Source organism: Hemiscyllium ocellatum, chromosome 8 (genome assembly GCF_020745735.1).
Source record: "Hemiscyllium ocellatum isolate sHemOce1 chromosome 8, sHemOce1.pat.X.cur, whole genome shotgun sequence".
In the NCBI taxonomy this organism is placed as follows: domain Eukaryota; kingdom Metazoa; phylum Chordata; class Chondrichthyes; order Orectolobiformes; family Hemiscylliidae; genus Hemiscyllium; species Hemiscyllium ocellatum.
In genome coordinates, this window is record NC_083408.1 from 46834486 (window position 1) to 46851852 (window position 17367).

The following is a 17367-nucleotide window of genomic DNA, read 5'->3' on the forward strand; positions in this document are numbered from 1 at the left end:
GATGAGTTTGGCCTCTGCTCCCTTGTGTTTTGAGTGCCAGTGGCCCAGGTCCCAGTTCAGCATGTTCCCCAGGGATTAGGACCAGGAGCATCCTCCCTCTTCAGGGTTCTGGCCATAGTAGAATGTCGGTACATTGATCTTAATGCCTCAATTACTCATTATAGATTCACTGTTTATAGTGTCAGAGACATTAAACATCTTTAAAGAGATGCAGGTGTGAGAAAAAAGACTGCATCTTATTGCTGCCAGGGAATCATGCAGGAAAAATTAAAACCAGTAGCAGTCTCATACAGAGATGAAAGTCAAGGCAAATAGATTGTGTTCCCACAAGAACATTACAATAGCATTAAGCAGGGGATTAGAGATGAACTGCATTGCAATGTTTACATATTGGTTCCTGCATAAATGACATAATATCATCACTGCATAGGTTATGTACAATTCAGCTGTTAAAGTTGTACCATATTAGCCCATTTACTTAAGTAAATTAATGCGATGGTATATTGACAAAAAAAATTATATACACTTATTCCGTGCCAAAAGTGTTAATTATTTCAAAATATTCAATGGGCTAAATTATGTCCACCAGAACCCAAGTTACCTTTACATAAGCATACACCCTACTGAGGTCATCTGCAGAATTGGGTTCGGCTCCCGACAACTGCAAGAGTGTAGTGGCCGCTGACTGTTTTACCTACTGTGCCTTTGCACACTAAAGCTTAAGAGTCTTCAGATCACATATGCCTCTTGGCAGGAAGTAATCAGTCCTCTATCGAGTTGAATCAGAACGAATATTTTAAAAAGCTTGAAAAGAACGCACACTTGCTCTGATGTAATGTGCCCAAAACTCATAATTTTGTCTGGAGCTTCCCAAAATCAACAGCTCAGGAGAAACACTTGTTATATTGCCAGTCTACACATGAGTGTTGGTACTGCAAATGCATTCAAATAATACCTGAGCTCTCGTCAGTTTATGTAACAGAAAATTGCTCAAGGTACCTCCCGTGTAATTCCCCATCTCCTGACTTGCTGTCACTCCTACCACAGTCAAAAGCTGGCACTGATCAGTGGGGTCAGAAACCAATAACAAATCAGGGGAGTGTTCAGAGCAAGATAATTATTAAGGCATGAGATCTCAAGAACAGGTGAAGTGGGTCAGAATTCCACTTAATAGATAAGTCCCCTGGGCCAGACGGGATAAACCCAAGGTTCTATAGGAAGCAAAGGTAGAGATTGTTATGTCTTTGGCAATGATCTGTGCTTCCTTACTACCCACTGGAGTACTGCCAGATGATTGGAGGGTGGCAAATGTTATTCCCTTGTTCAAGAAAGGGAATAGGGATAACCCTGGGAATTACAGACCTGTCAGTCTTACATCAGTGGTGGGCAAATTACTGGAGAGGATTCTGAGAGACAGGATTTATTATTATTTGGGAAAGCATAGCTTGATTAGAGATAGTCAGCATGGCTTTGTGAGGGGCAAGTCATGCCTCACAAGCCTTATTGAATTATTTGAGGATGTGACAAAACACATTGATGAAGGTAGAACAGTGGATGTGACGTACATGGATTGTAACAAGGCATTTGATAAGGTTCCCCATGGTAGGCTCATTCAGAAAGTAAGGAGGCATGGGACACAGGGAAGTCTGGCTGTATGGATATAGAATTGGCTGGCCTTAGAAGACAGACGGTGATAGCAGACGCAAAGTATTCAGTCTGGGGCTCAATGACCAGTGGTGTTCTGCAGGGATCTGTTCTGGGACTTCTGCTCTTTGCGATTTTTATAAATGACTTGGATGAGGAAGCAGAAAGGTGGTTTAGTAACTTTGCCAATGACACAAAAGATTGGCAGAGTTGTGGATAGTATGGAGAGCTGTTGTAGGTTGTAACAGGACATTGACAGGATGCAGAGCTGGACTGAGAAGTGGCAGCTGGAGTTCAGCCTGGAAAAGTGTGAAGTGATTTATTTTGGAAAGTCGAATTTGAATGCAGATTACAAGGTTAAAACTAGGATTCCTGGCAGTGTAGAGGAACAGAGGGATCTTGGGATCTACAACCACAGATCTCTCCAAGTTGCCACCCAAGTGAATAGAGTTGTTAAGAAGGTGTATGGTTGTTGGCCTTCATTAGTAGGGGGATTGAGTTTAAGAACCATGAGATTATGCTGTAGCTCGATAAAGCCCTGGTTATACCACACTTGGAATACTGTGTTCAGTTCTGGTCGCCTCATTGTAGGAAGGATGTGGAAGCTTTAGAGAGGGTGCAGTCGAGATTTAACAGGATGCTACATGGACTGGAGTGGTAATGAAGTATGTCTCATGAAGAAAGGTTGAGGAAGCTTTTCCCAGAGTGGAAATGGCTATCATGAGAAGGAATAATTTTAAGGTAATTGGAGGAAGGTTTAGGGGAGATGTCAGAGGTAGGTTCTTTACACAGAAAGCGGTGGGTGCATGGAATACACTGCCATCAGTGATAGTAGAACATTAGGGACGTTGAAGTGATTCTTGGATATACACATGGATAGTAGTAAAATGAAGGTCTGACCATTTTGTCTGAATTAGTATTTCAGCACAAATGTTATTAGACACTCATTTTCTTACTAAATATCGGTTTTAATTTTTAAAAAAATTACTCATGGGATGTGGGTGGCTCTGGCTAGGTCAGCAGTTATTGCCCATCCCTAATTGCCAAGAGGGCAGTTAAGAGCCCTCTTGGCAATTAGGGATGGGCAATAACTGCTGTGGGTCTGGAGTCATATGTAGGCCAGGCCAGGCAAGGATAGCAGTTTCCTTCCCTAAAGTGAACCAGATTGATTTTTCCTACAATCAACAATGGATTCATGGTCATTATTAGACTCTTAATTACAGATTTTTTTTATTGAATTCATATTCCATCATTTGCCCAGATGGGATTTGAACCCAATGTCCCCAGAACATTCGCTATTAGAATATAAGAGCATCTCTTTTTCATACACAAATAAAACACTCCATTACCTGAAGAAGATTCCAATCTGTCTAATTTATTGACCAACCAGTCTAAGTTTTTCGAAAACTTGGCACAGTTGCTACGGTTTCCACGTATTAGTGCAGCTGGAGAAAACAGGCAGCATATAACAGACATGAACTCATGTGAAGCACAGTTTGTCTCAAAATGTAATAACAAAATTATAACAAAATGCACAAAGCCATACATAACATGTAGCAGTTATTGGCTATTTACTCCAAATGGTTTTCTCATATTTATGCCTCATTGACCCTCAGCCTACTTCATTAGGCTACCAGCAAATTTCCCTTTATTGCTTTCTCCATTGATTGATATATTTAAGGGGAGGTAGATAAACAATGTTATTCACTGCAACTTCAGTTTTGTGATAGAGAGGTCCACATTCATACAACTCTGGGTGAAGAAGAATTACTTTCTGGATATATGGGTGTCTATCTCATTTATGACCTATTGTTTCTGAAGAAAACAACCTTATCCTGCTCTGTCATTTCTAATAGATGCTCAGTTTAGCGATCTTCCTGTACCATTTACAACGCTTCTATATCAGAGTTATAATATGAAGGCCACAACTGTACTGCACTTAAGTATGGCCTGACCAAGATTCTATGCAGGTTCAACAGAATCTCTGAGCTTTTCATTTGAATCCTCGAGAAACTAAACTCTGACCTTTGTTTGTTTTTAAAAGAATTCCTTTCTTTCAGTCTTCTAATTATGCGTGGGTTTCCTCCGGGTGCTCCGGTTTCCTCCCACAGTCCAAAAATGTGCAGGTTAGGTGAATTGGCCACGCTAAATTGCCCGTAGTGTTAGGTGCAGGGGTAAATGTAGGGGGATGGGTCTGGGTGGGTGCGTGGTGTGGACTTGTTGGGCCGAAAGGCCTGTTTCCACACTGTAAGTAATCTAATCTAATCTAATCTATTTTGTGAATCTGCAGCCTGAGATCCCCTGCTTAAATTGACCTTTTTTCTCCCCCAGAGGCATATGCCCTCAAAATACATCGCCTCAGACTTGTCATTTTCAAAATTCATCAAGTATGTTATAATTCTTAAAGTTTATTAATGTCTTCTCATAATGTATAGCAGTCTTTGGTTTTAACTATACTTGGATATTTGATATATGTGAAAGAAAAATCTATTCACCAATATAAATTGACTCCTTGAGTTAATTAATTTAAGATTCCAATGATTATACCATTTTGTTTTCAAGTAATTGCTTCCCATTTTTATTTTATTACTCTCTTGATACTTTAATTTCTCTTAAAAGTTTAGATAGATTATTTGCTGTGGTCCACAAAGGACCATTGGCAGCTGTGTACATTAGAGAGAGAATCAATTGGATGTGGATATAGATTGAGGAGTAAGACTTCACATTAATCATGGGACAATGTGAAAGGGCATGCTTCCATGAACCATCATAGCTATTATGGAATTGAACTTGCACTGTTGTTGTTCTTCTGCTCCACACTCTCGCCATCAAGCTCAATTGAGTTAAGCACCTCATGCCCGTTAATTCGGTGATTTGATTTTTCTGATCAAGATAAGACAACAAAAAATTAAATCCACCTTGACATTCTACCCTATGTTACGTTTTGCCAAATTCCCCATTCCTGCAAAATAATACATAACAATTAAAAGCTAATAATTCTGCAGGGCCTTGCAAATTAGCCAAGAATACTGTTCACTGCATATTCTTTTTAATTCTGAGAGCAATTAAAACTGTGCAATTCATAGATACATTTGTCAGCACTGAAGAATTCTTCATTCTTCTGCTGCCTGTATTTTAAAGAGCAATTGTAGGACTTTACCTAGCAGCTCATAAAGCAAATTCAAAATATCTTTCCACGCTGCTCCAGCTTCTTCACCAGCAAATTCTGCAAAATGTGCCGCACTGTGGTAGACATTCAGCCGATCAATGCAATTCAGGACCAATCTCAGCATTGCCTGACAACATTGAGAGATTGAAGATAAGTCCAAGAAATAAGACAAATGAGTGTGCAGTGCAAGTGTGCAGTATCCTTCCTTTTAACACTGCTTTTCCATTGTTGGAACAACATTCAACCACAACTACCCTGACTATTTTGTCTTATGTAATTATGTTATGGACAAGAAAAGTAATTCACATTTAAAGTTGGCACTATGGTGTGCCTATACCAGATAGATTGCAGATAGATTGCAGTGGTTTAAAAAAAAAGCAGCTCACTATTATCTTCCATAGGACTATTAGGGATGGGCCTTGCCAGCAATGCTCACATAGCATAGATGTATCATTAAAAGGCTAAAGCAATTAAAGGATCACTGTACACTGATGATTGACAAGTGAGCAATTTACCAGTGAAGTTCTCCAGTTATTGGTAACCTCGATATTTCGGAATATACTTTTGGTTATTTGGAGTGGGATTATATTTCCACATGTGTTAAGGATACAACAACTGTAGCAATCTGATCCTGAAATGGATACTGGATTACGTATCATCTGTTCAAGTTTCTAAATTAGAAACCTTGCCAGATATTTCAGAGACTGTGTATGACTTAGAGAACAAAGATCCCACATGAATTGCATTCCAACAGGGGTTTGTCCTGTTGACTTTATGCTCTATTGTTTATGGTTTCTGTGAATCCGGTTGATCAAAAACTACATCAAATTGCAGTCAAAAATAAAATCCAACTGTTATACAAATTTATATTTTAAAGCAAGGATTTAACATAAGAAACATTCTTGATCTCTTCTTTCCTGCGAGTCAAATTTAAGAAACCGTATCTTCACCCTTTGTGCTGTTGTCTTATGCCTGAGTTTCAAAGGAACTTGCATCTTTTACCAAATAATATGCTTGATAAAAGTTGTTAATAAACATTACTATCAAACATCTTGTGTCAGACTCTGGATGGCAAGTTGCAGAAGAAAACACCTCTAGTCTCCCTGGCAATGTCCATTTAAATGTCAATCCACTGCATTAAGCTTCACACACCACCCTTCGTTTTCTGCACTCTGAATGAGATTGTCAATTAAAACCACATTGAGAGTTGTTTGTTCTGCAAGATTGTTCTGCTAAGAGCTATTAGAGCTATGTGTGGGGAGATATGGTACAGAAGCTAAATTTGCGTTAAGAGCCTTATAACTAATGCAGAGAGATTTCAACCCATCAGCAAGTTTAATTCACCATAAAATATGATCCCTTGGAAGGAGGAAATGTAACTGAAAAGATTTTTCTCATTCCAAAAGTGTTGAAATGTTTTGTGTCAAGTCAGTGGTATGATTTTCAGATTTTCCCTTCTTAACAGGAAAGCATGATGGTTCAATTTGCAACAGTATAAATGTGTTGTATAGTTCAGAGTGCATCACATTCATGATGATCTCCCACTCAGACAAGTCATCAAAGAAAGTGATAAGTGAGTACACTAAGGATCTTAACAGAGATAGTGAGGGGATATTGGAGGAAAGACACTTTGGGGAAGTCTTGCATATCTTCTGGCAAATGCTCAGGCAGCAGCAATAATAATCCATTGTACTGGGAGATCAATGTGTGTGAAAGGGGAGAAAAGTAAATGTGACTTAAGGAAAGAATGACCTTTGTTGATTATAGCACATTTCAATTTAAACAACTTAAATAATTTGTGTTGGCATGCGTCAAAGTGACTTTCTGACAAAGTGTCAAACTCTTCAAAGTGACACCTTCAAAGAAAACAGCACTGAAAGCTTCAACCAATGGAGTCAAATTAGCACCAGAATGAAAATTTCCATTGTAATGTTCAAACGCAAGATGACAAAGAGCACCAAACTAATTTGTAAGGTAAACTTCAATGGACAAGAGGAGGAGAATATCTTGCTCTCTGCATGAAAAGTTGAGAATTCTTTTCCCCGGACAGCAGTGGAGGCTGGGTCATTAAATATATTCAAGGTTAACATAGAACATAGAACATTACAGCGCATTACAGCCCTTCAGCCCTTGATATTGTGCTGACCTGTAGGATCAATCTGAAGCCCATCTAACCTACATTGTTCCATTCTCATCCATATGCCTATCCAATGACCACTTAAATGCCCTTAAAGTTGGTGAGTCTACTACTGCTGCAAGCAGTGTGTTCCACGCTCCTACCAATCTCTGAGTAAAGAAACTATCTCTGACATTTATCCTATAAATATCACCGTTCAATTTAAAGCTATGTCCCCTTGTGCTAGTCATCACCATCTGAGGAAAATGGTTCTCACTGTCTAAAATATCTAACCCTCTGATTATCTCAATTAAGTCACCTCTTAACCTTCTTCTCTCTAACGAAAACAGCCTCAAGTCTCTCAGCCTTTCCTCATAAGACCTCCTCTCCATACCAGGCAACATCCTAGTAAATCTCCTCAGAAACCTTTCCAAAGCTTCCACATCCTTCCTATAATGCAGTGACCAGAACTGTACGCAATACTCCAAGTGTGGCCGCACCAGAACTTATTACAGCTGCAACATGATCATGGTTCGGAAACTCAATCCCTCTACCAATAAAAGCTAACACACCATATGCCTTCTTAACAACCCCAACAACCAGGTGGCAACTTTCAAGGATCTATGTACCTGGACACCGAGATCTCTCTGCTCTTTTACACTACCAAGAATCTTACCATTAGCCCAGTACTCCGCATTCCAGTTGTTCCTTGCAAAGTGAATCACCCCATACTTTTTCACACTAAACTCCATTTGCCACAGCTCAGCCCAACTCTCCTGCTTACCTATGTCCCTCTGTAACCTACAACATCCTTCATCTCTATCCACAACTCTACTGACCTTAGTGTCATCTGCAAATTTACTAACCCACCTTTTTATGCCCTCATTCAGATCATTTATACAAATGACAAACAACAGTGAATCCAAAATAGATCCTTGCAGTACACCACTAGTAACTGAACTCCAGCATGAATACTTCCCATTAGTCACTACCCTCTGTCTTCTTTCAACTAGCCAATTTCTGACCCAAACCGCTAAGTCACCCTCAGTCCCATGCCTCTGTATTTTGTGCAATAGCCTACCATGGGGAACCTTATCAAATGCCTTACTGAAATCCATGTACATCACATCAACCACTTTACCTTTATCCACCTGTTTGTTCACTTTCTCAAAGAACTCAATAAGGTTTGCGAAGCAGGACATATCCTTCACAAAACTGTGTTGACTATCCCTAATCAAATTATTCCTTTTAAGATGGTTATAAATCCTCTCTCTTACAACCCTTTCTAACACTTTACCCACAACCAAAATAAGGCTCACAGGTCTATAATTCCCAGGGTTGTCTCAACTCCCCTTCTTGAACAAGGAAACAATATGTGCTACCCTCCAGTCTTCTGGCACTATTCCTGTAGATAATGATGACATAAAAATCAAAGCCAAAGGCTCAGCAATCTCCCTCCTGGCTTCCCAAAGAATCCGAGGATAAATTCCATCCAGCCTATGGACGTATCTATTTTACACTTCCCAGAATTGCTAACACCTCCTCCTTATTAACCTCAATCCCATCCAGTATAGTAGCCTTTTTTCAGGTGATGCCAGACAGTATTTTGATCAGAAAGGGAGTGAACAGTAACGGGGAGGCAGACAGGGAAGTCACAATCAGATCAGTCATGATTTTATTGAACGGCAGAACAAGCTTGAGGGGCTGAACGGTCTACTCCTGCAACTAATTCGCATGCTCTTATGAGATTTAAAAAGCCAATATTTGTGAAAATAAAAATTTTAGATTGATAAACACGATGTCTAAAAATGTAGAGAGAGAAAAGTCTACTCAATAACAAATACATGCGGTAACACTTCTTACCTCTTCTTTAAATAAGTTCTGCCTATTCCTAAGAGAGCGTAGCTTGTACTGCTTATCCTCATGCTTCAAATCTTCCTCTGGAGGATGGAAGTAAGTGATCAGGTCCATCAAAGCTTCCTTAACTTCTTGAATGGGCAGTTTGACCGCTGAACTTTTACCAAGACAATCAAGACCCCTGTGGAAATGTGTCTGTGAGTATTTCTAAAGAAACTTAAGCATTATACAGATAATCATCAGAATAAAAAAACAGAAATTGCTGGAAAAGCTCAGGAGCCTGGCAGCATCCTTGGAGAGTTAATGTTTCGGGTCCGGTGACCCTTCCAGCATCTGCAATTCTTTTGGTTTTCAAACAACTTGCTTTTCTCAATAACATTTAGGTAGCATTTTTAACGGAGTTAAATGCCATAAGGTAGTTTGCAAGAGAAAAATAAAAATAGGACATCTGTAAGGGGAAATTTGGTTGGAATTTACAGTTTTTAAATTGCTTTTAAAAGGTTGAGGAAGAATATGATTGGCAGAATTGTTGAAAAAGGGGAATTTGGAAAGTTGCACAGAGGTAGGTGAAGGCTGTGCCACTGAGATTGAAAGGAAAGGGAATCACAGAATGCCAGAGTCAGAAGAAAAAGATTGTGGCAAAAGTTCTATCATTGAAGGAAATTTGAAAAGGAGCATAGGGTCAGGTCAGAGATTTGGAGGTAAATACGAGGTGTAGAAACCCAATGTGTTTTGAAACAGGAATTATTGAGATGATAACTAAACAGGGTTCAGTGAGACATACTGAGTGCATGACATGCATCGACACAAGATTGTCACAAGCCAGGCATTTTCTTGGAAAATTAGATTTAGAAATGATGAAAACATGGAAAACGCAGCCCAAAAGGAGGCTGCCAGATATCTTCCATTTCAAGGCATGGAACACATTTATTGGAGTGAGTTTGGTGGCAGAGGCTATTCTACACCCAATTCTAGGAGCATTTCTTCGACTTGGGGAAATGAGCTAATATCTGGCTGCACACACTGCAGGGTTCATTCTGGGACCTGGTGTACAGATGAAGAAAATGGGAAGTGTTGAAGAGAAAGAACGGTGGAATAAACACTCACTCAACCTGAATGACACTAGAACATTGATTAGAGCACAGAGAACATCAAGAGGTCAAGGGAAGTATTGGAGAGCCATCGTGAGTTAATGCATTTAAGCCAACCCCTTATCTAAGAATTATGCCACTAAACAGCAGTGAAGAAAAATAGAGACAAATTCATTAACAAAGCAAATCAATAATGATTTGTTAATTCAGCAACATTGATAGAAAAACGTAATATTGCTTCTGTAGTAAAACAACTTGCAGTGAGGTCCAAATCTGCTTTCAAGAAAAAGCCAAGGGGAGGAAAAATCTGTCCTTATTGCCAAACATGTATATCTAGCATTCATTTAAGATTATAGTTAGAATCTTCTTCTGACACACAGTAATAATAGGAGCAGGGAACAATGATTTAAGTAACAGATACAGTGTTTACAGTAAGTTTCTACTTACTGTAGAAGTTTGGAGAAGCTGGTGATGGACTAGGGTGTACTAAGTTAGAAATCAGAATTGAAAATGTGTTGCTGGAAAAGTGCAGCAGGTCAGGCAGCATCCCAGGAGCAGGAGAATCGACGTTTCGGGCATGAGCCCTTCATCAGGAATGAGGAAAGTGTGTCCAGCAGGGTAAGATAAAAGGTAGGGAGGAGGGACTTTGGGGAGGGGCGTTGGAAATGCGATAGGGAGTCATGGAGGGAGTGGTCTTATCGGAACGCTGATAGGGGAGGGGAGGGAAATATATCTCTGGTGGTGGGGTCCGTTTGGAGGTGGCGGAAATGACGACGGATGATACGATGTATATGGAGGTTGGTGGGGTGGTAGGTGAGGACCAGTGGGGTTCTGTCCTGGTGGCGATTGGAGGGGCGGGGCTCAAGGGCAGAGGAGCGGGAAGTGGAGGAGATGCGGTGGCGGGCAGCGGGAAGTGGAGGAGATGCGGTGGCGGGCAGCGGGAAGTGGAGATGTGGTGGAGAGCGGGAAGTGGAGGAGATGCGGTGGAGAAATCACACAACACCAGGTTATAATCCAACAGGTTTATTTGGAATCACTAGCTTTCGGATCGCTGCCCCTTCATCAGGTGATTGTGGAGTCTAAGAGTATAAGACACAGAATTTCTAACAAAAGTTTACAGTGTGATGCAACTGAAATTATGTATTGGAAAAGACCTGGGTTGTTTGTTAATTGGTATCTGACTGAGCAAACAAGAGAGGCTGGAGGGTTTGGCGAAAATTTGGCTGAGTGGCCAAGCTGTGTGGCCCAGCCTGCTAGGGGAGGATGGGATACTATCAGCTTGTGGCTAACCAGTAGCTCACCATCAAACGTTACATTATTTTACAAAACCTCAGGCAATTGTCAGAGCTGAAAGTTTTGAAACTGACGTTACATTTTTCCTTATTTTTTTTTACAGTTATAACTCATCAACTGCACTGGATCAAAAATTGAATTTGTATCCAGCAGTATTATTTAGGAACAGTTCCCTCATTATAAAATGAAAACATATCTTGAACCATGCTCTATTCTCAATGATGCATCTCTGCCCTTCAACAACACCATCAATACAAATACTCAAGAATCATCTTCAGTCAGTTAAATACCTGATAAACTGATTAAATAAGTTGGTTGTTTGGCGTATAATTCGAGCTGCCCGAGATTCTTCACTTTGACAACGTTGCAAAATGATACCATCGTCCATGTGTCCTTCTTGATGTAATATGGCCTGAAAGTATGAAACTGTGCTCTCAATACAGATATTTTTCCAACAGTTTTTCACATTCACAAATAAAAACGTTAAAAACTAAAATCACTTTAAACATGAATTTGCTTTCATTTTGCTTTTGGAGATAATATGGTCTTTTTCAGGTAAGGACCATTTTTTTCCCCTCAACATGCTGATTCATGCGTGGGAATAATTCTATTAGTGTCGACAGCTCTCTGGGACCTCAGTCAGCCCATTCTCACTTGCGAAACCAGAGGGAGACAATACGAAATTGATATTTCAATCAACCCTTCCACAGCACAAACAAACCAATTTTCATTTCCACTCCCACTCTTTTCAATGGTGACTGTGACAGGGATACATTCGAAGTTGCATTACATTTCTCTGTTCAAAACAGATTTTGACGCTTGCGTAGATCTCACACTATCCCAGAGGTGCCTCCTAACAATCATCCTTAACACTTCCTTCTTTGCCATATATTCCCAAGTTTTTTTATGGTGATGGACAACCTTTGTGTTAATAGAGTGAAATCCTTTGTTTCTCACAAAGATCATGTGAGTAGGCAAGAAGCAAGAATAACACTAAAAGTCTGCAGAGGGATACAGACAGATTAAAGGATTGGGCAAAAACTTGACAGACAGAATATAATGTGGGGAATTGTGATGTTATGCACTTTAGCAGAAAGAATAAAGGAGCTGAATGGAGAACGACTGTAGAAAGTTACAATACAGAGGGATTTGGGACTCCATGGGCATAAATCACAAGCTAGCTTCCAAGTTCAGTTGATATTAGAGAAACCAAATGGACTATCAGCCAGTGTTTCAAAGGAAACGAAACATAAATGTAATGAGATTTTGCTATAACTATACAAGGCAATGGTCAGACCACAGCTGCAATACTGTCAACAGTTTTGGGCCAATTATCTAAGGAAAGCTGTAATGTCATTGGAGGTAATCCAAGGAAGTTTCACTAGGCTGATATCAGGTATGGAAGGACTGTCTTATGCGAAAAGGTGAGTGGATTGGGGCTTGTACTCGCTAGAGTTTGAAGAATGAGATGTGACCGTGTTGAAACATACAAGATTCCTCGGGGAATTGACAGGGTAGATGCAGAGACGTCTCCCCGTGCGGGAGAATTTAGGACCAGAGAGCATAATTTCAGCATAACAGGGTCACATTCCCAAGACAGAGATGAGAAGTAATTTCTTTTCTCGGACGGCTGTAATCTGTGGAATCTTTACGACTGAAGGCAGTTGAGGCTGGGTCATTAAATATGTTCAAGGCCAGAACAGACAGACTTTTAATCAGAAGGGAATCAAGTGTCATGGAAAAAATGCAGGAAAATAGAGGCAAGGATGGTCAGATCAGCCATGATCTCCTTGAATGACTGAGAAGGTTTGGTGGGCTGAATGGCCTACTTCTGTTCCTATGGCAAAAGTGAGGACTGCAGATTAGATTAGATTACTTACAGTGTGGAAACAGGCCCTTCAGCCCAACAAGTCCATACCAACCCTCCGAAAAGCAACCCATCCAGACCCATTCCCCTACATTAACCCCTTCACCTAACACTACGGGCAATTTAGCATATCCATTTCACCAAATCTGCACATTTTTTGACCTTGGGAGAAAACTGGAGCACCCGGAGGAAATCCACGCCAACACAAGGAGAATGTGCAAACTCACACAGACAGTTGCCTGAGGCAGGAATTGAACCCGGGTCTCTGGCGCTGTGAGGCAGCAGTGCTAACCACTGTGCCACCCTAATAAGTGGGACTTGAACCCAGATCTCCTGGCTCAAAGGTAGGGATTAGAGTCAAGAGTGTGGTGCAGGAAAAGCACAGCAGGCCAGGCAGCATCCGACGACCAGGAGAATCGACATTTCGGGCAAAAGCCTTTCATCAGCTCTTCTGTTCCTATATCTTTCATCTTTGGCCGTTTATGTCTTATCAATGATGGTATGGACTTTGGTGAAGCAAGCTGCAACCCTCTCTTCCTTCTATTATGTACCCATGGCAAATGGCGAGATTGTTTACCCTGATAAAAAAAGAATTAGACTCTTCCCAGATAGGTTTATGAAATGTATATTACTAATGTCGTTGATATGTTCTGTTGAGTACTTGGACTGAATGATGTGTATAAAAAGTTCAAACTTATGATAAATTGACAATCAGTGAAAATCTCTGTTGAAATCTGAAGTCCAACTGACGTCTAAGACAGATACATCTCTGTTACTGATATGCTCCAAGACTTTATCTCATAAACTAGACTGTTACTTGGCAGCAGTATTCTGAGAAGGTTACATTTCTGGGTATGTCTATAAACTACAGGCCTAGAGTAAACATTCAAACAATTCTGGGAAGTTTATTGTGTGTCTGGCTTAATGTTCAACTTCCAACCAAAAGCATTATCCAAAACTCATTCGTTTGCACTTTGCAATGGGTCACCACATTCATCAATGCAAGACTAGTCACTGCACTTCAAATGTAATTAGCTGAATGCAGTGTGCACTGAGGCATGTTGGGCTGCTATGTAAACACAAATTCATGCTTAAAAATTGAACACCATTCCAAAAAAGGTGTGCCGCTGGCTGCAGTCATGGCTTTGGGAACTTCAAGCAATCTATCTCTGATTCAATCTGAACTGACTTCAGTTCCTTCCTTCAACATTCTTCCCTCCTTGATAAAAACACAAAAAAAAGCAACCCACACTTTCCATACTTTGATAATAGCAGCTAAAAATCTTTCAGCTAAAATTATTGGCACTAAAGTTTTGAAAAGTAAGCAGATAGAAAAAAAGCACTAAAAACAACATCTGGTACACAGCTGAAGAAAAGGTGCCAATTTCCGTTCTTCTTAATAGGCAACTGGTCTGCTTTTGCAGAATCACAGAATTATAATGGAGCAGAAAGAGGCCATTCAGCCCACTGTTTCCGCACTAACTCTCTGAGTAATGCACCTGGTGCCATTCTCCCACTTTGTCTCCTAACCCTGCACATTCTTCCTTTACAGATGAAATTCCCTTTTGAATGCTCCAATTGAGCTTTCTGTCATCATAATCTCAGGAAGTGCCTTCCAGAACATTACTGCTTCCTAGTTGAAAATGTTTTACCTCATAATGCTTATGGTTCTTTTACCAAATACTTTAAATCAGTACCTTCTCATTCTCTATTACAGGAGCGGAAAATAACTGATTATAAATAACTGTCAAATGCAGACTTTCTAACAACCAAGAACGTGACTATTCCTACAGTCTATTTACCCTGGGCTCAACATACAGCACAATTCGATTCAGAATTCCAAAGTACCGCACAATAGGTTGCTTTATAGTACAGAGTTTTAAATGTTAAAGCAGAATTCTTGAAAAATTAGTTTAGACTTCAATCACTAGAAAGTTCAGCACCATATAGGCAACAATGATAGATTCACTGCTCTGTCCTGAAAGCCCAGTGGCTGCTTGTCTCTAGCACCATGGAAAAGAAAGCAAACATCCTTGAATCAACAACTGGTTGCACTAAGCTAACCTTATTTATTGTTTTAACTTAAATACCCACCTTCCGTTTCAAAGGTCCTAACCGTGCTGATTTGGCATCGGGAGCCCGATAAGTCAGCCAGAGGCCACTCGCAACATGCTGAAAGATGCAAATCGAATCACCATACTTGACTTCAGGAACACCCATTCCTTCCGTATCTCGCTTTGGTTGTGAATCGAGTTTGTCCTTTGAGTTATCCAAAAACAAAAATCAACAAAGAAACGTTTAGTGCCATTACATTAAGTTTTATCAATAATTTGGTAATACATTTTATTTATTGCCATTACATCCACTGTGTCACAAAGGTAAGCAACTCAGAGCACAGTGGCTCAGTGGTCAGCACTGCTATCTTACAGCACCAGGGACCCAAGTTCAATTCTACCCTTGGGCAACTGTCTGTGTGGCGTTTTCACATTCTCCTCACGTCAGTGTGGGTTTGCTTCGGTTTCCTTCCACAGTCCAAAGATGTGCAGGTTAGGTGAATTGACCTTGTTAAATAGCATTCAGTGATGCGTAGGTTAGGTGCATTAGTCAGGGCAAATGTAAAGTAATAGGTTAGGGGAATGGGTCAGGGTGGGATACTCCTCGGAGGGTCAGTATGGACTTGTTGGGCTGAAGGGCCTATTTCCACACTGTAGGGATTCCATACTTGTATTCACCTTGCTTTCCTAGTTCTGCTCATAACGGCTTGTCCTAACCATACCTGAGAATTACATATGAAGTAGAAATGGTTCCTTCTGCTGTATTTTCAGAACTTTTGGTCAAATATCTCTGTTTATTGGGCATTAGGAATATTAGAGTGATTCTAACACCATTCATCCAACAGAAAGTGTATGGATGGACATGTAAAATTGCTCTAATGACATTACTGCCAGAAAGTTAGCTGGCTTCATTAATTTGCATGTTTTACCGAGGCAACTGAACAGACAGCTAAACAATTCACCACTGGTCCTTATTGATGTACACGGGTGAGGACCCAATGGCATCTTGAAGTCACAAATCGAGCCTAAGCTGGAAACCTCTTTGCAATCCCTTCTGAAGACAAGCAAGATGTTAAGAAGCATCTTTGACGATATGATATCAGAGTATCAAGTATAGTTTTGAGCATTTTATTGAAAGGCAGCATGTATCAATGGTATGAAAGAATATCAGGGATATGCAGAAATGTTGAGTTGAGGTTAAAATCTGATCAGTCATGATCTTGTCGAATGGCAGAGCAGACCAGAAGGGCTGAGGGGCCAACTCACATTCCTTGTTCATATGCTCTTGTGTTGAAACCACTTGAGAGAAGGTTCACCAGCTGGTTCTTAGGATGCGGGGTTGTCTTAAGAAGAAGGCATGAGCAGGTTTGGTTTATACTCATTAGAGTTTTGAAGAATGAGAAGCGATCATATCCAAGAATATAAGATTTATGGGGGCTTAACAAGGTGGGTGCGTAGATAACATATCTGCTGGTGGGATAATACCGAAGGTGGGATACACTTTAAGAATATTGGCTCTTCCATTTCAGGTGATGAGAAGGATTTCCTTCTCTCAGAAGGCCAGCAGTCTGTAGCATTCTCTTCCCTCGTGAACAGTGCAGACTGGGTGACTGAACGTATTCCAGGCTGAGTTAGATTAATTTTTGATTTACAAGGCAGTAGGGGGTTACAGCAGACAGAAAATTGGAGTTCAGGCCACTTTTGAACTTACTGAATAGGGGAGCACAGCCAGCTCGAGGGAAATAAAAAAAGGTAAAACTGGTAAATGAGGCAGACTAGCTGGCTCATCTTATGTACTTCAAAATGAAAGGACCAGTATGAGAGTCCACTTATTTCCAAATATTGCTGGCTTTGCCTTCTGGGCATTGGGTCATATGGCTTACTCCTGCTCCTATTTCTTATATTCTATGTCCCTATCATATCATGGCCTCTCCATGCTCAACATCCAGAGTTCAGACTTCCATAATCCAGACCTTCCTCCCCTTTTTGTGATTCTTCCTGCTCTTTCCTGTATGGGCAACCAAAGGCCTCACAACTTCTGCAAAGTTGGCAGCTGTCTCTTGCCTATTTCCTGCACACTCCGGACGGGATGTAAGCAGACCATGTTTTATTGAGGCCCAGGAATGACAATACCATCAGATTAGATCTCTGCAGGAGTGCCTGAGTTTCCAAATCATTTCAGTCCTCATTTCTGCAAAATGCTTTTAAAGTGAAAATCAGGAATGGTAATGAAAATAAAAAGTTGAGAACGAAATAATCAATGTATTTGCTAAGTG

At 40.4% G+C, this 17367-nt stretch overlaps 1 protein-coding gene across 14 annotated transcripts in view; it reads right to left on the reverse strand.

Moving 5' to 3' along the window:
* ryr3 (ryanodine receptor 3) overlaps positions 1–17367 on the reverse strand; it is a 366212-nt gene that overhangs the window by 251452 nt on the left and 97393 nt on the right. For all 14 annotated transcript variants that reach the window (XM_060828910.1, XM_060828909.1, XM_060828911.1 and 11 more), the window contains 5 exons: positions 15132–15296; positions 11461–11582; positions 8793–8967; positions 4805–4940; positions 2994–3089 (listed from right to left, as the gene is read on the reverse strand). In XM_060828910.1, coding sequence (XP_060684893.1) covers positions 2994–3089; positions 4805–4940; positions 8793–8967; positions 11461–11582; positions 15132–15296 — 694 coding nt within the window. The remainder of the gene's footprint in view (positions 1–2993; positions 3090–4804; positions 4941–8792; positions 8968–11460; positions 11583–15131; positions 15297–17367) is intronic.